Source organism: Sorghum bicolor, chromosome 2 (assembly GCF_000003195.3).
Source record: "Sorghum bicolor cultivar BTx623 chromosome 2, Sorghum_bicolor_NCBIv3, whole genome shotgun sequence".
NCBI classification, from domain to species: Eukaryota; Viridiplantae; Streptophyta; class Magnoliopsida; order Poales; family Poaceae; genus Sorghum; species Sorghum bicolor.
This window is the reverse complement of record NC_012871.2, coordinates 10,264,803-10,289,634: the sequence shown is the minus strand read 5'-3', so window position 1 is coordinate 10,289,634 and position 24,832 is coordinate 10,264,803. Positions and strand designations below refer to the sequence as shown.

Genomic DNA, 24,832 nt, shown 5'->3' with positions numbered 1-24,832 from the left:
GGCAGCGCCGCGTCCGGGTTTCGGGATCGGGAAATCGCGGCGCCGGCATGCGTGGCGTTGATGTTGATGGTGATGAATGGCTGGCCACGCAGCGGCATCTGTGACATGTTTCTGGCCCAATCCGTTATTTCTTGGGCCCAATCTGTTCTCCTGATGTGATCTGGTCCACAGAAAAAAATTACAACACGATCGAACATTCCACATGAAATACGGAAGAACTATTGAGCTGTAGTATGGAACAGTAAAAAGGCTTCGAAATGTACAATCACAAAGTCATTGGATTCACGGTCCAAACAGGCGTGCCTTGCACTCATCAGTAAAGGTATCTAGATTGCCGGTTACTGAGTCACATGGAAATGCAGTAGCATTTTGATGATCCCAATCACTGCAATACCCACGGACAGCGCAGCCAGGAAACAGCATCATATCGAGCAACCCCGGGCAACGGAGAGAGCTACAGTTGGCCATGCAGCCCGTGGCCTGCCGGGCCGGCCCATGGCTGGGGTTTTGGCCCGGCACAAAGCACCACAAGGCCCGGTGGTGTCGTGCCCGTGCCGGCCTGGCCAAAAGGCCGGCACGGCGCGTAGCCCGGTGGCCGCAATGGTCACCAGGCGGCCCTACCCCTCCGGCCTCCGCTCCTCGGCATATATAAGCCGACTGATGCGGGTGCCCCCCCAACCCTGACCCTAAGCATTCCCACCCCCGCGCTGCAGCCGCTTGGCCACTCCCGTATCGTCGTCCTCTCACTCTCGCCTCGGCTCTCGCTGGTCGCTGCCGTTCTCGATCCGGTGCTCCGCCGCCTCGACGCCGACGCCTGAGTTCGCTAATCCTCTCCCTTTGTCCCTTTCCTCCCTACTTTCCCCTCCTCCCCTCTCTTCCTCCAGTGAACCATGTGAGTCTGTGTTCATGTAACTCGCTCTACCGCCGCTCACCGTCATTTCTAATCTCTGCTCTATCTGTTTCTTGTCGTTGTTGGCTCGCTGGTCTCTTATTCTCCAACATCGGGCTCTGGAGCAGACAAGTATCCCCCCACCCCTAACCCTAGATCTGGTTTGTTGTTCACTCGCACTACTACAAATTTTATTTTGCACAACGTTTCACATAAGCCCTCCGAGGCGGGCGTTGGTTTAGCCCGCCACGGTTATTCACTGCCGGTTCAAGCCGGCCAGGCCGGAAGACAACCGCCACGGTTAATCATTAACCATGACGGGCAATATTAGACAACCGCCACGGTTAATTCCCATTAACCGTAGCGGGCGTTGTAACACAACCGCCACCGTTAATAAATATTAACCGTGGCGGTTCCTTTTATCGCCCGCCGCGGTTAATAGCTCATTAATCGTTGCGGATTGCTTACAATGCCCGCCTCGGTTAAGTACGGGCTATAAATACAGCCGCAACCACCTTCTTCCCCGCGGCTGCTCCTCTATTTTTTAGGGTTTTGACCTCAAATCCATAAAAATGGCCATTTTCTAAAGGGGAAGATTTTGCCCTTATATTTAGTGAAGGAGGACACAACAAGAGGTTGATTTATGTTCTCTTGCTTGATCCTCTCTATTTTCTATGATTTGGAACCTTTTTCTTTAAATCTAGATCTAGATCTATTTTGAGTTGTTTATTTTCTAGATTAGTATGCTTACATGTGTTATTCTTGTTGTCTTTGCAAGGGAGCAAGAGTCATGGACAGGGAATGGATGTATAAGATGTCAAGATTGGATCCAGCTTACATTGAACATTTGACAAAGTTTATTTCCACCGCCAAAAGTCATCGTCTTAGTCTCAAGCGAGAACTCACCATCTGTCCATGTAAGAGTTGCAAGAACCTTTATGCCCATGGAGATGACACGGTGAAATCTCATTTGGTCCGATACGGTTTTGTCAATGATTACACTGTTTGGAAGTTTCATGGGGAAATAGAAGATGAGGCGGCGGTGAATACCGAACCACATACCTCATCAGTAGCGGACGACGAACATGGTAGTGCTACTACCGAGCATGACTACATCACGATTGCTGATCTGCTCCAAGACATGGCTGACGGCGATGAAGGATACGATGATAGTGATGAGCCAGTGAGGGACCCTGAGACTGTGGAGCTGTTTGAGTCAATTGCTAATCGTCATGATGATGATGACATTTTATTTGGGAGCCCAAGGTACGTGGTTGGAGAATTTTAGAGAGATGAAGCAGGCAGCCATTGATCCCCTCTATAAGGACTGTCCGAAGCACTGGACAGCACTACGTTTTAACCTCCAAATGCTAATGGTAAAGGCTCGTCATGGGTGGTACCTCCAAATGCTAATGGTAAAGGCTCGTCATGGGTGGTCGGACAGTAGAATCATCTACCGATGCAACATGTGTCTAGATCCAAAGTTTGAGAGAATCAGAAACTGGAGCGATAAGGAAAAAGGGTTACAAATGAAAGATTATTTGTTGCCCTCCTTAGATGATATGTAGAACCATGTATGCACGAATGATGTGAATGATATGTGTTTATAAAGAATGATGTGATCACTAATATTGGTTGTTTTAAATTAACATGGATGTATATATATATGTCATCTATTTGCTGCTATTAACATTATCAAAATTTTGCTTAGAAAATAACATTAGCAACATTGAAATCTGAATTTGAAATAGGTTTTGAATCCGAATTGATAATAAATTTTTTAAATGTGAAACAAACATTAACAGAGTCGGGCAAATAGAAACAACCGCCTCCATTAAAACTTTAATAGAGGCGGGCAACATAAGACAACCACCACGGTTAAAGACTTAACCGTGGCGGGCTGCGTAAGGCAACCGCCACGATTATTGCTTATTTACCGTGGCGGTTGCCTTATGTAGCCCGCCACGGTTAAGTCTTTAACCGTGGCGGTTTGGAAAACCGCCTCGTTTAAGCCATGATTAACCGTGACCTTATGTCCGTGGCGGTTGCCAAAACCACCACGGTAAATGAAAAATGCCCGCCACGGTTAAGTTTTTTTAGTAGTGTCGCCGTCTTTCTCCCCTTGTCGTCATTCTAATCACGGCTCCATTTTTGTTTTGCTTTGTAGGTTGGTGCCTGATGCCGCGTCTTCCTCCTCTGGAGTAGACATGGCTAGGCCGCCGGCCAAGCGCCCATTGAGAGGCGGTGCTGTAGTTGGAGGTCGTGGTCGGGGCTGGCTCACCCGTCCGTTGTTAGTGTTGGGCTCGCAACGCACGTGGCAGATGAGCATCCAGCCCCTGTCGACGGCGAGGACCTAGGGCCGCATTCAAACGATTGATGTTGTATTGCTGTGATTTGATAATGTTTAACGGGCCAAGGGCTGGCATGGCCCGGTCAAAATTGTCGTGCCCACCGGGCGGCGCGCCATGGAAAAATGGCTCGTGGGCCGTGCCTTGGGCCGTACCCCTAGCACGAGGCACGCATCTGGCATGGCACAGCCAGCACGACGGCACGACACGGCATAGTGCAGGCATGACACGGCCTGGCACGCCGTGCCAGCACGGCACGATGGTCATCTATAGAGAGAGCTGAGCGAAGACGTCGGCAGGCAGCACATGCCGAGGAATCTATGGTGCACTCCAGGTTGGGGAGCTCGAGACTTCGAGAGGCACCCTTCTGAGGGGCCCCATCCTCGTCGCTCCTCTATGGTGCACTACCTCGGCTGCGGCGGCATCACTGTCGATGAGCCTCGGGCGCTTTGCGACTCCGGCGCCATCACCAGCACCCAACTCCACCAAAGGGTGCAGACGCGATATGATATGGGGATTGGAATCATTGGATTGCAATTTGCAAAGCTTGTTTTCACATAAAACAACGGATCATTATTTAAAACATCCTATTTATGAAGTCATAAAAAAACACTCTATTGTATCTCTAGCCAAATTAAAGTTTTGGTCCTGACAGCTTGCCATTTTTTTACTATAAGGACTCAATATTATATATTAAACCGCGTTAACACAGAGTACAGAGGCTTAGGATTTCTTAAGTTTGACTAAGTTCGTAAAAAATATTAGCAAATATATGTATCTCTAAAAAAATTATTATGAAAATACATGCAACGATTAATCTAATAATATTTATTATGCATGACAAATATTAATAGTTTGCCAAATACATTTAGTTAAAGTCTCCTATACAACTAAAAAGATCAGAGTGTGGACAACTTTTGATGTATTTTTTTTTTAATTTGGTTCGTCCATCTACCTCCTATCCGTGCGACCGTGCTAAATCAAGGAATGATTGATGCTATCCTTGTACGACCATGCATGCCTACATGTTTCCTAATAATGGTATTACACGGTATTAGGAAACAAATTAATAGCTAGAAGTCAGCAGATCGCAGCTGGGCGCCCAACACCGCCGCACGCAACAGCTTGCCGCTGGCCGCGCTTGCTTTTGTCGTGTGTCTCCATATAGAAGGAAGCTAATCACCATTAAATAAATAGAAGGAAGCTAATAACCAGCAAGTCCGTATCGTGCGTCTCCGTGATGGAAGTCTGCGACCCCGTAGGCCGTGAGATCCCGCGGCCGTCCACGACCATCTCCGCCTCGGACGCATCCATCGCGCGCTCGTCGATCGCAAGTTCATTCGTCGTGGAGGTACATGAAGGAAGTTGATCGCAAGTTCATTCGCCGCCCAGGGACAGGATCGACGACGCTGTGAATGTAGCGACGAGGTATGTTCTCCAATCTACCCGGATTGCTGTGTGCTTGCTACGCTGCCACCGCCATGGCCGCTACAACCGCATTGGCTGGCCGTGCCTGATCGATCCCCATCTGGGATGTCGAGATGGACATGGCAGTCGCGGACGATGCGTAGGCCTCGCGGATGCCTGATGTCCCGTCCCCTGGACATCTTCCGCCGGCTAGAAACCACGCAGCAGTGGGTGCCAGTAAGCCGTCAGCTTCGTTTGCTGCTAGCTTGTCTTGGTGGCCGACAACCAGAAGCTTTTTGTGCATTGGACTACCTGCCTACTGCATGGTGTACTGTGCTACTGCTTGCCTGCATGCTACTGTGCTCTGCTGATGGCCACTTCATGATACTCAACTCTGGTCGGCTGCATGTTTACAGGAAGTAGAGCATGTTTATCTACAAGTAATCAATTGACATGTAGAAGCGGTGTTTGTTTTCTATGCACTTGTGTGGGCGATGTTTGACACTTGTTTTTTGTGTCAGACATATATCTCAATTGTTTGTGTCAAACATATAAAATCTTCTGATATCCGCTACTCCCTCTATACTCATAAACAAAGTCGTTTTAGACAAGATTTGGATCAAACATTAGAAATATAAATCATAAATAACTTTTTAAGGTTTGGGTCAATTGCTTGTTGCACTGATTTCAATCATGGACTTTTTGACTTTGAACTTACATAAGCATTTATTAATTGCTTAGCTCCGTGAGCAATTTATATGTTCGACAAAGCACTACTGGAAGCTCATGACTGATTTGGTATGGTTCTAAATTGATATCGTTCTATTGGATGCTTCAATCCTAATATTTAAAAAAGGATAGGGTGCAGTATGCTTATAGTGTGCAGTGTGCAGTGTGTAGTGTGCTTAGTTTGTTATTCACACCAGAACACTTTCTTAATTTGTTCTATGAATCACAGAAAATATTATTTTAATGTATATGTAGTTAAGGTTTTTTACTCGCTTCAATTGTTTATGTAAACCAACAAGTCCATGATAATATCAAACTATTGTATTATTAAAATTTTAATCTATATGCAGATCACTCTTCAGAAATACATGACTCAGTCAAAGCTTGTGCAGGTGTGTATTGTTTTTTGCAAGCTATTTAGTCGTGGACGAGAGAGTCTACTCTATTAGTTGTTGGTTCATTATTATTCATTGGGAGATAGTATATTGCATTCCCCTTATTGCATTACAAGTTCTATCATGATAAATTAGCTTCTATTCATGAATAGATGAAAGAAACATGTGTTTCTTTATTTATCAGTTAATTTCACTTGCTTAAGCTATATGGGTAGTTCAGTATCAACTATATTCACTATTTTTCAGGGAGTTCAGATTATTTTTGCTTCAACGCAATTTCCTAAACATTTAACAATTTCAAGTCCTTCAAATTCATGCACTCATCAATATTAATTTCACTTGCCTAAACTATATCCATTCATTTAGTGCTCTTCTTTGTCTATTGCCATATATCCTATACAATATATAGTTTTACTGAATTTGCGGTAGTCTAAAGCCACGTCAAGAACTAATATTAAGATCCTTGCTCTCCCACCTAATGCGGATGCATAGGAGGAGGAGGCAGAAAAGGAGAGGAAAAATACTATAAAGGATATTGAGCGAAAAAATAAGAATATGTCAAATACAAAAGATAAGGATAGAAACCCCAGTAGTAAATGGAACTTTCATGAAAAATATTATATTTAAGAATGTTCTAACGCCATAGACAAGGTAACATTACATTACTAACACATAAATATTTTTTTTCATTCAATTTATATTGCATAAATAATATCTCACTAACGTAATATTTGTTACTGTTTCTAGGTATTTTCAATTGGCTTATCACACTCTACACTGAATGTTTTATACACACTTATGTGATGGCATAATGACATTTTGAGTGTTTTGTTCATAATATTTCGTTTTATAACCATTCATAACTATTAGACATGTATGTTCTCAAAACTACGAGTTTTGTCTACTTTCCCCACTTTTCTCATATATCAATGTGGGCTCAACTGAATTAGCACAATTACAAACATAAATTACTCGATATTAAATATTATCTTAACCGCATCACGAAAAGACATATAAAATAGAGTTTGTGAGCATGTGATACCGCACTCTCCGTGACTGTTCGATTTCACAAACTATGCTTTTTTTGGAGATATTGTCACTTCAATATTGGTATTTAAGATTTACAATATTATTATTTTATTATGCGATCTTTGTGTTATACAAAGTATTAGCTATCCCATAGCAACGCACGGGCACGCTACCTAGTTAAAAATTAACTTAAAAGTGACACACTTTGTGAGACGGAGGCAATCCATATTAGACAAATTTTTGTTTGTCTCCGATCCTGTGCATATAAAATGTAGGGTTGAAACACTTCACACAAAATGACAAAACACGGAAGAACCAACAACTGAGGTGAATTTACTGCTGGGAAAATTCGCTACTGCAAGTCTTTAACAGTGCAATTAGGTTAATCGATTGATAGGTTTAAGCGTTGGAAGAAAATAAACAATTTCAAAATTGCTACAGCTTCGTCAAACATAATCTTCATAAAAGGTTTCTGAATCTGCAATAACAGTCACGGATTGATGATTATTGATCCAAACAGGACTGAACTCTACTCCTCAAGCATGCCAGGTGCTGTAGAATTTTGATCATCTCAACCAACTGTAGTACATAACAAAAGAGGAAAACAACGGAAACATCGCGGTAAACCTGGTGCCTTAGTCTTTCGGTGCATACATCACCTTGATCATATCCTGAAACATGCAATTTCCATGCGTGTTTCTCACCTAGAGAAGCTTTGTAACACCTGGCCCAACTCCTTGGCCATGCTTTCAGTAACTGAGTCATCAAAAGTTACCATCATCTTTTCTAATGCTGTCACCCAATTCAACAACAACAGGTGTTCAGTTTCCCAGTTTTGTTGCTGAATGCACTTCAAATTAAAGTTAGCCAAAGGAACACTGCCATGCGATTCATTTGACACTCCCTGGATTTGTACATTGAGTTCTTTTTACAACTTTACTGAAGAGAAAAACAGAATAATTGCTCTAATACTTGATACATTGCACATGACTAGCTTCTAAATAATACTCTCATTTTCTTCCCAAGAAATTTCTCTTTAAACCACAAATGTTACAAATAATACCAACTTACCAAGAAATACCCAACAAGCACTTGGACGGGTAGACCAATATATAGCACTTAGTTTGTTGACAAATTACAATATAAGGAACAGAGATGCCAAATGTGAGAACACTGCAGATAAGTGGCTAATCAGGTTTCTGAGTATAGCCTGCTAACCGGTGGCCCAGTAGTCAAACCCTACAAATGGGTCAGCTGTTGATAAATCATGTACTTGCTCATACCACATATGGTCAGAATGCTTGGGCCAACCAAAATGACGCACAAAATCAAACTGCGCACCCCTTGAAACTCTCTTTTCGATCTGGAGCAATGCCTTTTGTTTTTCAATCCATCCTTTGTTATGGTACTTACTAACATCTAGTTGAAGCACCATTGATTCGAGGACTCTAGCGTTGAATACAAAGAATGCGGCAAAGTTGATATGTGCCTTGCTGCCTTGATAGCTTGACAGCACAATTTTCTTGAGACGAATGTCAAGGGTACCAATAAGGTTCTGATATTTGTGATGCCATGCATTTGTCACCCTTGACTCTGGGGACTGCAAAGGAAGAAGAAACATATAAACGGTAACAACCTAACTTTAGAGCACGTGTGAATGCAGTAGTAATAGATGAGAAAACTATGCAGATGGACGCTCAATTACAGAGTTTGTTTAGACACCTCATTGTGAGCCGGCGACAGGCTCCCCTGATGCTGAAGCCGGGACCATGTAGAGCCGTAGTGGAAGTCGAGCTCCTGGAGGCCGTCGAGGGCGGGGGAGCGAAGCCAGGCGTCGAGCGTGGCGGCGGGGCGGGCGTCGTTCTCCAAGTAGTCTCTGGGGATGCAGAAGCGGCGGCCGGGGCCCCGGTGTGAGGACAGGATGCCGGAGATCCGCGCCAGCGGAATGCGGCGCTGGATAGGGGGCCGGTCGTGGAGATCGATGTTGAGGGGGGCGCAGCTCCAGATGTGGCGCCAACGGGAGGCGATGGCCTGCGTACGGCCGCCTTCCTTGGTGCGCAGGAGGGCGGCTGATGCGGCCATCTTCTTCCATGGCGGGCGACAGCGCGGCGGCGGCGTGGAATTGGTCACGACTCACGAGTACGTGTTCTTCAGTTCATCTTGTATATCCGTCTTGGAGTGTCCAGCCCAGCCCATTAGCATCATCACTTAAGCCCAATTAGAGCCTGCTACAGTCTGCCGAAACAATAATCATACTAACTGAGGCCTTGTTTAGTTTGCATAGTCTTTTTTTTTGCTACTGTAGTATTTTCATTTTTATTTGACAAACATTGTCCAACCACGGAGTAACTAGGCTCAAAAAATTCATCTCATAAATTACAAATAAACTGTGCAATTAGTTTTTTATTTTCGTCTATATTTAATGTTCCATGCATGCGACCAAAGATTGGATGTTATGGAGAATCTTGAAATTTTTTACGAACTAAATAAGGCTTGACTGTTGATTATCAAAAAAAAAAGAACAAGCTAACTGACTGTTGCAGAATTACTGTTGATCTGTGCTAATATGCATGATTTATTATTTTGCTTATACGTGTATAAAATAAACTATACAATGATCAGGTATCATTCTGGATTTTCAGTTCGTCTTAAGTAGGACTTGGTCATTAGTGCAAGTATGGAATCTATCAAAAATAATAAAAAGAAACATGCCCAGATGTTCTATGCGACAAAATTAGTGAGAATCAAAACTATACATGGAGCAAAGTGTTGTCATAAGGGGCACAAAGTCACACATTTACCACGAAAATCCTACGTAACAACATTAATTAACATCTCTTACGTGCAAGGTGTAAATTTGAGGCTAGAGGTTCCCAATAAGACCTCTTTGGAAGTTCTCTGCTAATGAAAAATATTATGTAAGTTCTGGTTTACACGGAGCTCAATTCTTGTGGTCAACCATTACCAACCTTGACACACTCATTTTGAAAGTTAGGGTACTTGTTGATGTATATTGTAGTTATAGACTTTACTAGGGACTGAACTGTAAAAAGAATAGAAATAAATAAAGAAGGTCAGGAAGGGGATCGTGAGTTCCCCAGAAGCTTCCCATCTCAATGGCTTCTCTCTCCTTTCAACCCTGAACACCAAATCTCTCCAATCCACAACATGGTACCAGAGCGGGTTCATCTGGAGTGAAACTGCCTCATTTTGCTGATTTCTTGTGGTGCTGTGGTGCTGTGTCGCCAGGATTTGTGGGCGCGCATTCAGTGTCTTGGAAGATTGAGAAACGGTGCTATGTCACCAAGTTTGATTTGCATCAGAGGCTAGCTAACGGTGCTTCACTTCTTATATCAAGGTCTGTGATTTATTCCATGTGCATCTGGATGCTTACATGTTGTCTGCATAAAAAAGGCCAAATCTTCAGTTCGTCCCCTTCTTGCTAGCTGCGTGATTTAAGTGGCCTTTGTACTAGTTCTTTCAGCCATAAGGCATTAGAAAATCATGGAAGATCCGAATAAAGAAAAATCAGGGGACTCTAGTATTGATAAGATGTATGAAATTTTTTCAAAATTGTTTGAGCAGCAGCAACAATCAAAGCCAGTCCTTGAGATAGTCAAGTACACACTGGAGCCTAATCCAGTTAGATTATCAGGACCGGGAAATTACATTAGCTGGGCACGGAATGCCAATTTAATCTTGAGTGCCAATGATTATGATTACTTGCTGGTTGCCAGTGAAGATAAATTGGAGAAAGGTAGTTCTAACAGAAAACATATCAATGATAAAGTGTTAGTGTGGTTGTTGGGAAGTATGGAACCACAAATCAGAGAACAGGTGGAAAACTTTAATACTGTCCATGAGGTTTGGTCATCTTTACAGAAGCAATTTGCTGGGAAGACAAATAAGATGCATGCCACACGTATCATGCATGAATTGACGAACTTGAAGCAAGGTTCAAGATCTGTGACTGAGTATGCAGGGGAAGTAAAGAAACTATATAGAGAACTACACTACTATCATCCTTTTGAGCCTGTTGATAAGAATGACTTGGCAGTTCACCATACTTGGTTTGAATCATTTGTGAGCAAGCTCTTTCTTGATGGCCTCAACCAGGAATTAGATCTCCGTCGTCAGCTGATCTTTTCTAAGCCTGAATGGTCTAGTCTTGATGATATTATTTCCAGTGTGATTGAGGAGGAAACTCGTTTAGCTCAGCCCAAGGAAGATGATCATAAGGGTGCTGATGCACGTGCAGCGTTGTCCATGCAATCTCATCGTATCCAAAATTCCTTTAGTAAGGAGGATAAAAATAAAATGTTTTGTACTCATTGTAAGAAGAAAAGGCATACAGAGGACATGTGTTTTGAGCTGCATGGCTATCCACCATGGTGGGAGAAAGGGAAACCTCAGCCAGGGGGAGCTCGAGGTTCAACTAAAAGACAAGCTAATCACACTACAACTACAAGGGAGCTACCAGTGGTAGATATGCAAGCTCTTGAGGAGTTTAAATCCAATCTTAAGCTCTCAGAAGACTCGTCTTCCTCCCACACTTCCTCAAAGGCTCATTCTAGTCTTAATGTTATCGCTCAAGGTATGAAACCACATCGAACCCAATCTAAATTATGGATAATTGATACTGGAGCAACAAACCATATGACAGGAGCCTCCAACTTGTTTACCTCTTACACACCCTCCTCAGGTAAGGACAAAGTTCGTGTGGCTGATGGTTCCATGGCACCTATCACAGGACATGGAACTATTCGGTGTACTAAGACATTGTCCTTATCTCCGGTTCTACATGTCCCTAAATTTCCTGTTAATCTTTTATCTGTTAGCTCCATCACTAAAAGCCTAAATTGTAAATGTTGGTTTGATCCTACCTGTTGTGCTTTTCAGGAGCTTGGGACAGGGAGACTGCTTGGGACTGGGACCATGCATGATGGACTCTACTACCTTGATGAAGGGGGTGATGAAATTGCTCTTGCAACTTGCATGTCGCCCAGCCAAGAATTGCTACTCTACCATCAAAGGCTTGGTCATCTCTCTTTTGCTGCTCTGTCTCGTATTTATCCCTCTCTTTTTAAATTATGTCCTAGGGATTCCCTTGTATGTGATGTATGTGAATTAGCAAAACATACAAGGGGAACCTATCCTAGTAGGGGTTTGCGAAGTCACAAACCATTTGAAATGATACATTCTGATGTGTGGGGGCCCTGTGAGGTTTATTCTGTCTCTGGCCATAGGTGGTTTGTCACTTTCATTGATGATTTTAGTCGTTACACTTGGCTCTATCTATTGAAGCACAAAAGTGATGTGTTCTCTGTTTTCAAAGATTTATGTGCTCTCATTCATAATCAGTTTGGGGCAACTATAAAAATCTTGCGTTCTGACAATGGCACTGAATATATTAACACTGAGTTTGGACAGTTCCTTGCTGCACATGGCATTGAACACCAAACTACGTGTGTTAACACACCAGAGCAAAATGGCGTTGCAGAACGTAAGAATAGACATTTACTTGAAGTTGCTCGTTGTCTCATGTTTACCATGAATGTTCCTAAATTTCTTTGGGGAGAGGCAATAAAAACTGCAACATATCTGATAAATCGTATGCCTCTACGTATTTTGGAATTTAAGACTCCTTCTCAGCTTCTCTTGAACTCAAATGATTTTGTTGTTCCTCCTAAGGTTTTTGGTTGTGTTTGTTTTGTACACGACTATCGAAATTCTGTAGGGAAATTAGATCCTCGTGCTATCAAATGTGTCTTTGTGGGATACTCTCCATCTCAGAAGGGTTATCGTTGCTGGTGTCCCTCTGAACGTCGATTTTTTGTTAGTATGGATGTTACATTTCGTGAGCATGAATCTTATTATCTTGCATCCCCAATAGACACTAGAATTTCTCTAACACCACCTGGAGTAGGACAAGAGGGGGAGAGTGTTGGTGGAGATACTCCCACAGGATCAATTCTTGTTCCTACTCCAGGCTCAATTCTTGCCCCTACTCCAAATGTTTCTTTACATGAAATTAATATTTCTAGTCATGGGGACATGCAAGATGTAACAGGAAATTCATCATCACCTTCACAGGATGTGGAGCTCGATGTGCATGGGTACCCAAGTACTGACCACTCTCCTGATCCTATTGCTCCTACTAGTGCTACAGGTCAGAGTGATAACCAATTTTCTACATCTGTTCCTCAAGATGAATTACCCATTGCTTTGAGAAAACCAACGAGAAATTTAAATGTTCCTTCACACCTAAAAGACTATGTTGGTTACAAACATAACATAGCCAACTTTATCTCTTACAAATATTGTAGCCCATCCTTTCATAGCTTTATCACTTCTCTAGACACTACATCTGTACCAAAAAATTGGAAGGCAGCTTTAGAGGATTCAAAGTGGAGGGAAGCGATGCTTGAAGAGATGAGAGCTTTGGAAAAGAACAAAACTTGGGAGCTTGTGGATCTACCACAAGGTAAGCAACCTGTAGGTTGTAAGTGGGTCTTTACCATTAAGCATACCCCAGAAGGTAAAGTGGATAGGTACAAGGCACGTTTGGTGGCAAAAGGATATACCCAAACATACGGAATTGACTACGAGGAGACATTTGCACCAGTAGCAAAAATGAATTCAGTTAGAACACTCATCTCATGTGCAGCTAACTTAAATTGGGAAATTTATCAGATGGATGTAAAAAATGCATTTCTTCATGGTGATCTTCATGAAGAAGTCTATATGCAGATCCCACCTGGCTTTGAGACGAGTTGTACTGCTAAGAAGGTACTTCGTCTGCGACGTTCCTTGTATGGACTAAAGCAATCACCCAGAGCTTGGTTCGATAGGTTTCGACAGGCTATGATGAAATTTGGCTATAACCAAAGCAATGCAGATCACACCATGTTCTACAAGCGCATCATGGGTAAGGTTATTGTCCTGATTGTTTATGTTGATGACATAGTGATTACTGGAGATGATGTTGATGAAATTAACCACTTGAAAAGTCACCTTGCACAAGAATTTGAAGTTAAGGACCTAGGACATTTGTGATATTTCCTTGGGATCGAAGTATCCAGAGGAACCAAAGGTATTTTCCTATCCCAACGAAAATATGTTTTGGACCTTTTACAAGAGGCAGGTATGATTGGATGTCGTCCAGCCATGACTCCAATTGAGCAAAACCTTCGTCTCATAAGTGATTCTGGAAAACCTGTGGATCGTGAATGCTATCAAAGATTAGTTGGTAAACTCATCTACCTGTCTCACACTCGACCAGACATTGCATTTGCTGTAAGTGCAGTGAGCCAATTTATGCATGATCCAAGATCATCCCATATGGATGCTGTTACTAGAATCCTTCGCTATCTAAAGGGTTGTCCTGGAAAGGGTTTATTATATAGTCCCCAAGGAAGTCTTCAGGTTGAATGTTATACTGATGCTGATTGGGCAGGCTCGCTGGATGATAGAAGATCAACTTCCGGGTATTGCACATTTGTTGGTGGAAATCTAGTCTCATGGCGTAGCAAAAAACAAACTGTTGTGGCTAGATCCACAGCAGAGGCTGAATTTCGATCTATGGCACATGGTGTGTGTGAAGTGTTGTGGTTACGGATTCTTCTCACAGAATTGGGGCTCTTCAAAGACTCACCATTGATGTTATATTGTGATAATAAAGCTGCTATAGATATTGCAAATAACCCAGTGCAACATGATAGAACCAAGCATGTAGAGATTGATCGGCATTTTATCAAAGAGAAATTAGATAGAGGGATAATATGTATGCCATATGTAAGTTCATCTAGTCAAGTAGCAGATATACTTACAAAAGGTCTTCCTGAGAAAACATTTTCCATATTTTGTAGCAAGATGGGTCTTTATGATGTATTTGCCCCATCTTGAGGGGGAGTGTTGATGTATATTGTAGTTATAGACTTTACTAGGGACTGAACTGTAAAAAGAATAGAAATAAATAAAGAAGGTCAGAAAGGGGATCGTGAGTTCCCCAGAAGCTTCCCCATCTCAATGGCTTCTCTCTCCTTTCAACCCTGAACACCAAATCTCTCCAATCCACAACAGTACTACTAATGTAAATTCTTCGAGTAGCTCACGCTGCTCACCATCCAAAATAGACTTTGCGATAGGCTGTACAATTATCACCTAAATTTGCTTAATGTTGTTTACCCCTTGGGTTATAGAGAGCAGAAATGTCTTCCACCTGTTGCTCATTGCAGATACTCCATATGTATTTGGGAGGAACTTGCCGCTTGATAGCTCTCGAGGACCTTTTTTCGCCTTTCTGGTCGTAAGCCAACTCACTTCATCAAATGTAGACCTACCTCTCAACCGTACCCTGCAACTCAAGGAAATTATTTTGCCCTCTTTGATCATCTTCGTCTCATGGGAATGAAAGAAGTGCATCAGTGCATGGATTTTCAATCGCGGAGAGTTGATTTTGCTACAATACTCCCAAATAACAGTGGACTGTCGATCTAGACGGCTATAATCAAATATCTTTGAGAAATAGGAAAGCAATCAAATTAGAGATCATTGCAAACGAGTGACAATGCATTTGTATTGGATGATTCCAATGTGACATGTAACATTTTTAATTAATTAATCTACATGGATTTGTAACTTATCTCAACATTAGATATACATAAAAGTTAGTTGTACATAAATGTTGGTTTTATTTTTTTCAACAATGTGACAAACGTAGAGGTGCATTTTAGTTATTTATTTAATGTTGGTATTTAAATTAATTAATTATTTTTATAATCCAACACTAGTATTCAGTAATCAAAATGCAGGTTTAATTTTGACATTGATTAGGCTCACACCATCAAAACATGCACACGATATGTTCACGTATATGATGTACCTCCGGCATGGATGCATGGTGCTACACACCCTTTGCCTTGTATGAATGTTGGTGCACTCCATCTGTTTGTACGGCAACAAATAAACTATTCTTGGATAGTAAATATCTTATATGCATTTGCTCAGTGTGTTGCCTTTTCTTTTTTCTTTTTCTAAACATTTCATTAATTTATAATTATTTAATTGTTGTATACAACTCAAAAATCGAAGGGCTAAGATTCATTTGAAATCTTACCTCCTATGAGGTAAAGGGTGTACCTAAGCAAAGTCCCACAGAGTTAGCTTGTAATTAACTACTGTAGAAAAACAAAGGATAAAAGAAGATTGTGGATCGTGGCAAGTGGCAACAGGCGGCCTTTTATATTTTAACCCGTTTTTAATAAATATTTTAATATCAACCGTTCCAAAAAAATATTTTGCACCAGATAGCCTCTTTGGTCGTGTCAGTCCTGTTGACACGACCAAATAACATAGTCGCGCCATATGCATTGGCGCGGCAAGATATGACATATTCGACGGCGTTTTGAATGTGGAAAAGCTTATCACGCCACTCCTGTTGGCGTGATAGTATTGTCTTGTCGCGCCACCGGGAATAGCGTGAAGACCAAACTTTTGAAAAATCATAACTCTTTGATACGATGTTGGATGAAAATGATTTTTACATAAACATTGTAGATCTCGATGAGATCTACAACTTTTTAGTTTTGAGTTTTTTAATTTGACGAAGTTAAGGTACTCAAAAACATTATATAAAAGTTCAGCACCATAATAATCACGTACTTCTGCTTGCCGCATTACAAAATTAATATCTTTTTTTGTATATTGTCAAATTTGACACTTTTTAGTGTAGCGCTCAAACAGATCTATATGTTTGTAGCCCACTTGCTTGTGCCCCTAGGAGGGAAGCCGCGACCGGGAAACAGCTCGCTGTTGTTCTACCTCCCGCGCTCCCTCCCTCCCTCCCCTCACCGGAGACGAGGACCTCTGCAGCGACTCCGATGAGGTAGGTCAGTCCTGTGTTGGATCTGAGCTCTTCTCCTCGTCTTTCTTCTCCTTCTCTTTCAGATCTGAGCCTCCCCCTCCTTTTCCTTCTCCTTCTCCTTCTCAGGTCGAGGACACAACGATGCTTAGAGTTCTGGTGAGCTCCGGGATCCTATTCCGTCCTCCCTCCAGATAAGCTCGAAGGTTACGAGTCAGATGTTGTGCGTTTTTTTTACGATTTTTTGTTGTTGTTTCTCTCATGTTGCAATAGGGTTGTTGCGATATTGTAACATATGATTTTCAAATGTCGCACAAGATTTTGGGGTCATTGCAATAGATGTTTTTATGATGTTATAATACTACTGATTTGAGATGTTGTAGTAGTAGTTTTTTTGATGTTGCAGCATATAATTTTTTATGTTGCAATACATAGTTTTTTTGATGTTGTAGTACCTATTTTTTTGATATTGCAATACATATTTTTCTAATATTGTAGTATATATTTTTGTATGTTGTAATATATATTTTTGATGTTGCAGTATATATTTTCGGATGTTGCAGTGAATGTTTTTTTATTATTGTAATACATATTTTTTGTGACATTGTAGTATTTACAATCCAATGTTGTACTACATAGTTTTTTCATATATTTTTGCAATGTTGCAGATGAAGTGTTTCATGCTCTTCTAAGACAAGGGTGTGGTTAGGGAGCGAACTGCATTGGGACCGAGGTGCAGGGCACGATTTGGGAGCGGAGGACACAAGTTTTGTTCTATTCCCTACGATGCGCACAAGGGGGTCGTAACGGACTGGCGTTTGGACACACTCAGCGTCGGACGTCCGGACGCTAGATATATCGTAGCGAACCGGCGTTTAGACGCACTCATACATCGGACGTCCAGGTACTAGATATACCGTTTAATAAAACAAAAAACAAAATCAACTGAAAGTTGTGTAGTCACTCCTTCATATGTGCTTCATGTAAGGACTTGTTTAGATCTGAAAAGTTTTTGGATTTTGACACTGTAGCACTTTCGTTTTTATTTGACAAACATTGTCGAATCATAGAGTGCCTAGGCTTAAAAGATGCGTCTCGCGATTTACAGGCAAACTGTGCAATTAGTTTTTGTTTTTATCTATATTTAATGCTCCATGTATGTGTCGCAAGATTCGATATGACGAAAAATCTTGAAAAGTTTTTGGTTTTTGGGTGAACTAAACAAGGCCCTAAGACCCTCTCGTAGGGCGACCACGCTGACCAACACGCTCAAACTTAACGCGGATGAGAGTGCCTAAGCGCAAGGCCACGTGGACTCACATCACACATCGCTGGCCCAGGTTAGGTCAGTCCAGCACAGCCCAGGACAACACAGCACACCCACGATCGAGTAGCCCAGCCCACCAAGTCTGTCCGCCGCTCCCAAGTCCCACCTCTCCCCGCCGCAATTCACCTCCGCCGGCGGGGTCCGTCCGCTCCGACCATGGATCAGCCGCCACCGGCGCGTCTCCCCCCCGCAGGCTGCGACTGCGACCACCTCGACGGCCGCGGCGGCCCCTTCCTCGTGGTCGTCATCAACACACGCGTCCGGAAACGTCGGAGACCAAGGTCACATGTGCCTATGAGACTTCACTACTTCAGTTCCTGCACTCCAGGTACTACTAGTCTTGTGGTCTTCTCTATCCTTTGTCAGTACAACTTTACTATGCTGTGATTTGCCAATAATTATCTGATTTATTACTATTTCAGTTAATAGCATGAAAATATAACCACTGTTTATGTGCTAAAGAACAATGAGGTCTATTGCAATGTGCTATAAACCTATAAAGCAAATTGCCTTTTTTTTTTCCTTTGAATGGACCATTTGTAGAATCAGCATACTGCATACTCTCTGTGTCCCTAAAAGCTTCAACTCATAGAATCCATACCAGATATTTTTTTTAAGTTTGACCAAAGAGCATAAATATCTATGACATAAAATGAGTACCTTATGAAAATATATTCTACGATAAATCTAAAGTATTAATTTGATACTATAAATTTTAGCTGTTTTTTTTTTAGAAATTCAGTCAAAATTTTAAAAGTTTGACTCAAGACAACTCTAGAAATTGAAGCTTTCAGAGATAGAGGGAGTACTTTGAATTTATTCATGTACAACGCCTCTTATGGATGGATGATAGGGTCTTGACACGGTATAGATTTTGGCACGGGTGCTGGATTGGGACCAGAAAGTCTCTAACATCCACTCAAAATAAATAAAAAGAATATTTCCATCACAAGAGAAATGTGAAATGCCATGACATACATGACTTCGTAGTTTCTACACTTGTTCCCTACATACCAGCATCACTGCTATGATCTGTTGGTGGCACGTAACAACAGAACAATATGGATGGTTATCTGTGTTACACAAAGGTAGGTCTTTTCCTTCAGTTTGGTACCCATCCTTGCTTAATGATCAAGTGCGGCTGTTACTGTTGGACCTGTGAATAATAAGTTAGTGTTATTTTCCTGTTTTGTACTTTGGTTAGCCATTAGCAGAAACTTGTTAGTACCTATAGTGGTGGTTTAAACAGTAAAGAATCAGTGAGAGCAAATCAATTCTTCAATCAGCTCATGTAATTTCCCCTAAATTTGTCAATTTCTGCAGCACTGGATCTGGCCTCTACCGTAGGTGAGGGATCAAGAGGGAGTGCTTTGAGCGCCTCACAAACTTAAGTTGCTCTTGTGAAAACCTTTCTTGGTCAGAGTAGCAGTGGTAACGACTAATATATGTTGTTGATACTAGTCCTAGTATGCGGCAATTATGGGTTCTGCCTTTTTGTTTAAGGGTTGTTTTCTTAACTTATTTTCTAATGAGCAATGAGTGTATGAATACGGCCTAGTAATGTGATATATACCTATGTACCAAACCCTTTAACTTTTCTTGCGATGGTCCATTTTTAGAATTAGTTAGGCATGCTTCAAAATTTCTTCATGTTTTGCACCTGTTATGGGCAAAGATTGGAACCTTTACAGCTTCTCTAAATTTAGTCTGGGTTGCTGGGTGAGGGCAGGGAGGTGTCCAAAATCTGTTCAAGAAAAAAATGGCTCCAGCAGGGGAGAAACAAAGAATGCCATATGACCTACATGAATTTATAATTGTGGCACTCCAAATACAAGCATAAGGCCCATCTTTAACCATGTACATTTATTAGCACATGGATGGTAATATGTGTTAGGCAAAGGTTGCTGTTTTCTCTGTGGTGAGTGATCGATCAAGCATAGCGGTTAACTGGTGCAACTGGGGATAAATGAGTTAGTGTTCCTTGCCTGTTTGGTTTGCCGATAGCACGAAATGTAGGTCCCTCTTTGTTGGTTAAAAATAAATGTTGGGAGGGCAAATCTATTCCTCAATCGTCTCATATTATTTGTTTAAATTTGTGGATTTCTGCAGCACTGGGACACCTCTACAGACGAGGGACAGAGCAATCTACAGTTGCATCTCCACCACCACTATGTCTGTGATTATCAATGGTGAACCTGGTCCTGCTTTTCGCACTAAACATGGAGTCAGGCAAGGCTGCCCTTTGTCCCCTTATCTTTTTATTTTGGCTGTGAACGAACTTTCCATTTGCCTGCAACAGAACTCCAGCATTTACAGGATTCAAGGTATTACTCTGGGGCCCAACTGCCTCGCATTCATGCTCTCCTTTTTGCTGATGATCTTATTATCTGTGGTCAAGCTTCTAAAGATGAAGCTGCTAATATTAGTTTGATTCTTCAAAGCTTCTGTGCTGCTTTGGGTCAAATCCCTAATATGGACAAATATTCTATCATTTTCAGTTAAAACGTTGATAATCAAAGCAAAATTGAGGTTAAAAATATCTTCCCTGTTCAAGCAACCTAGTAGCATTTATCTTGGGCACCCTTTGATTTTTAATCATGCTGATTGTACCAAAGCTTACAGTTTCATTATCAATAAATTTAAAGCTAAATTGTCTAAACTGAAAGCTAACAAACCCAATCATGCTGGTAGATTGAGTTATATCAATTCTGTTTTAGCCTCCATTCCTATTTATTATATGACCACCATCCTCTTTTCCAAAAAATTCATTTCTAGAATAACTTCTATTATAAGGAATTTTTGGTGGTCAGGAGTTCAAGAAGAGAACAACACTACAGGTTTGCAATTCAGATCATGGAAAGATATTTGTAGGCCCAAGAATGAAGGTGGTTAGGCATTTGTGTGATCTTACTACAGTCAACAAAAGCCTACTCCTAAACACTGCTTGGAAGATTGCTACAGGTAAGAACCAATTTCTCTCTGACATTCTTAAATCCAAATATGACCCTAATACTAGTTTCTGGTTAGCCGGCAATAACACTGCTAAATCGGCCTTCTGGTCCTCTATAACAAGCATAAAGAATATCCTTGTAAAAAATTGCATAATTTAGGTCCATAAAGGTGACTATAGCATTTGGTCTACTCCTTGGTGTGATATATGGCATGAAATCTACAATCACCTTAATTTGCCTGTTACTGTTAACAAACTTCCCAATTTCATCTCTGATCTTTGGATCCCAACACGCTAACTTAGAATGGTGATCTTATTACAAAAATCTGACAGTCAAGCGGTTCTCTCCTTTAAGAAAGTTATTCCTGTACCTCTGATGAACCTGACAAGATCATTTCGAAGGCTTCTAAAAATGGTGATTGCTCTGCAAAGGATGCCTTTAAATACCTAAACAAACAGATGCAGGTACAGCTTCCCACTCAAGGGCCCAGAAATATTTCTCCGGAGGCCATGTACATCCCATCTTGTTTGGAAGTGCAGGATGATCTCCCCTGTGATCAAAACCTTCCTTTGGAGGCTGATTAGAAGAGCTATAGCCACAGGTCTCAGAGCTGGGAATCTTTCAGATAAAATTTATAAAGATTGTGCCTACTGTGGAGCTGCTGAAAATTACACTCATCTATTCTTTTATTGTGATTATTCCAGAGCCGTCTGGTTCTCCTCCAAGATACCTCTTTTAACCTCCTTTTGGCCACAGGAACAAGATGGAGTTCAATTAGCTTAAGCAGGGATTATCACTCCCCAAACATCCGAAGATACTTTAACTCTTCTTGTAACCTACTTGTGGTTCATTTGGAAAGCTCGCAATGAGCTTCGATTTTGCAAAAACAAATGGTCTATTTTGCAGGTTCACTATGCTGTCCAGGCCCATGTCAACATGCAAAAGAAGATACTACTGAAGGAACTCAACCAGCAAGAGACGACGGAAAAAGCAAATTTCCAAATTCAAGCGGGTACACAAGGTGCAGAGGACAACCCAACTCAGACCCGGTTGGGTCCATCAACAGATGATCCTATCTGCAGGTTACCAATTTTGATTGTAGGTTCAAGATGCTATTCGGATGCTTCAATTGCACCCGACACAACACCCAATGCTACAAGACCAGTGGGATTAGGAATTTTCTTCCTTCATCCCTCCCAACAACTCAAGTGCTACATCAAAGCAAGAACAGAGCAGGTCAATTCAGTTCTCATGGCTGAAACTGCGGCTATGGCCCTTGCTGCAAAGATAATCTCACTGATTGGCTTCAGAGAGATATCTTTTCTCACTGATAATAAGCTCCTCGCAACCTTCTTCAATGGAGCAAGTTTTGATACGCCACCTCAATGGGACATCAAGCCTTTTTCTCAGAACTTCCTTAATGTTGTAGAGGATGCAATTGGAAGGTCCTCAAGATTCATAGAGAACTAAATGCCACAGCCCATGTTTTAGCTACCCAGGCTTTCCAGATCTCATCAAGATCAAGTACTGTAAACAATGTGCAATTTTCTTGTACCAATGAGAGACATGTACACACAGTTGCCCTCTCAGAGAGGCACTGATGTCTGTACCATGGGAGCTACTCTCCCTTATAGCAGCATCTTGCTGCTGATAATAAATTTGTTTCCTTGTCAAAAAAAAAAGGCTTGAGTGCTTTGACGAACTGAAGTTGCTCATGTGATGGTTTCTTAGCCAAGGAGAAAATTAGACAATAATAGTATAGTGGTAGTGGAAAATGGTATTTTGCTTTATGACGAGACAAGTCTTGAGCTTCAGGGAGGTTGGTTCTGCGTTTTGTTTAAGGGTGTTTTTGTTTTCTTAATTTTGCTTGTTTGACTGTTGGTGTTAAGTTCTATCAGACTTGCTACCTTAACCCCTTCATTTATCTTACTGTGTAACCCAGCTTGCAATGAAAGGCTATAATGAATATGTTTCCTTTTGTCTCAAAACTCTCAGTACCAACAGTAACAGCATAGTGAACCAGAAACAAGTTTCCTTTTAATCTCACTGATTGGCTTCAGAGAGATATCTTTTAAAACATCATTATTCATATCATGTTACTCCTACCCAATTGTAGTTTGTTAGTCAACATTATGTGGATCAAAATTGATCTGACATTTGGAATCTTTTTAATTTATTGTTATGCTATCCCATTTTGTGGCTAATCTGAGAAACACGCCACATATCAGTGCACTTCAGATGAGGAGACTGCCGAGGGGGCAGATGATGCTTGTGCTGCCTTTTGTGCAAGGATGTTCAAACCCGCCCCTGCTCCGATCTTACCAAGGCCATACTCGCCTCCCCCGCCCTCTCTTACCAGTGGAAGAGGCCGAAGTAAGGCTCCTACTGCTGCCACCCGCTCCAGCAAGCGTCTGGCAGCCCGACGGTCGTCGGTCCCAGTTGCCGAGCGTGCCCAGCACAAGCTCTTGCGTGAGCTATCCTTCATCGATGCCAAGTAGGTGCCACCGGATGCGGCAATGACAGAATATGTCGACAGTCACGATAACAACCTCCCAGAGCAGGCAATCAAGGCCATCAGAGCAGCAACCCGTTTGGACGACAAGGAGCTTTCCAGGGCACTCGCAGCCATTGCAGCTGAGCTTGGAACAACAGAGATGGACGTCCATATGCAGAGGAAGCAGCAGCAGTTCATTGGATCAATGCATCTTACCACAGAACGTGGCACCAGGAAGTTGAAGACAGGTGCCGATTGTCGACGATGTGTGTGTGTGTGGGTGGGTGGGGGGGGGGGGGGGGGCATGCTGTGATCAGAGACGATTGCTCTTGGTGGGCTAGTGCTAGACGGAGGGCCCTGGGACCTGTGATGAGAGACGATTGCTCTTGGTGGGCTAGTGCTAGACGGAGGGCCATGAGACCCCTACTGCACGGGGGTAATTTAGTGAGTAATTAGTTTTTTATATTCCTAACCTCATGTAGCAGTCTGCTGCACGGGGGCGCACCACTCGTATTATGTTGTGAACTCTGTCTCCTCCTTATCTTATAAAGCAAAACTCCACTACCTATTTCTGTCAACATACAAGCTATCCAACTAGGAATCCACTATCACACGCAATTAAAATTCACTAGCTCATGCAATTGTAATGTCCAGGTCAGCAAGTCACCTATTTCTATGAACATGTAAGCTGTCCAACCAGGTAATACGCATTCTAACATATTTATATTTCTTCTTTATACATGCGGCAACACGCATGGAATCCTCCTAATTTATATAATGCCAGGTAACCGGATATTTCAAAAAAAGCCAAGAAACATTCAAACTCAGACACTTTTTATTTGTTTAAACTTGGATCTCCAAATACATTGTGGGAAAAAGATCACTGGACACCATTGAGCTTGAGTCTGAGGTCTTGCTACCATGCAAACCACAACTCCATATGGAGAAAGATACTTGCATCATCAAATAATTGCAATACTTGCGTAACCATGTAATTGCAGGAAATGACTTTTTGCTATCATGTATCAATTATCATCTTGAGCTCAGTTTTGGTTAAAGCACTAGAGATATATATTATTGGAAGGGGAGGAGAGCTCCACAGAATTCGTGATTTGTGGCATGCCTAGTACTACTGGGCTGAAATTCATATGGTCTACGAGCAGGAGAGGAACCCAGCAAAGGAACGTTTTCCTTCTGTCTTGGTGAAGTTATATTGCTGGTTTGCATAAGTGAGAAGCACATAGCGAAATTAATTTTGGAAATATTCCAATGGCACATATTCTCACTTTTTCAACATAAGGATACAATTCATACATAAATCTTAAAATTAAGATCCATCATCCTTCATATATCATATATAAACAAAAACACCAAGTATAATTGCAAACAACAAGCTTATTA

The 24,832-nt window shown here is 41.9% G+C and overlaps 1 protein-coding gene and 1 long non-coding RNA gene across 2 annotated transcripts; one reads left to right on the top strand and one right to left on the bottom strand.

Moving 5' to 3' along the window:
- LOC8081837 lies at window positions 7,661-9,117 on the bottom strand. Its single transcript, XM_002459605.2, has 2 exons — window positions 8,520-9,117; window positions 7,661-8,397 (listed from the first exon to the last, which is right to left on the bottom strand). Exons 1-2 carry the CDS (start codon window positions 8,877-8,879, stop codon window positions 8,011-8,013), a joined length of 747 nt encoding a protein of 248 aa, XP_002459650.1. The 5' UTR covers window positions 8,880-9,117; the 3' UTR covers window positions 7,661-8,010.
- On the top strand, window positions 18,051-22,692 carry LOC110432385. Its single transcript, XR_002449824.1, has 3 exons — window positions 18,051-18,314; window positions 19,310-19,417; window positions 20,096-22,692. It is a non-coding gene; the product is annotated as an uncharacterized LOC110432385 (long non-coding RNA).

Coding starts and splice junctions, on each gene's coding strand:
- LOC8081837 (XM_002459605.2), bottom strand. CDS start 8,879: ATGGCCGCATCAGCCGCCCTCCTGCGCACCAAGGAAGGCGGCCGTACG. Junction 8,398..8,519: donor TGTCGCCGGCTCACAATGAG/GTGTCTAAACAA, acceptor CTTCCTTTGCAG/TCCCCAGAGTCAAGGGTGAC.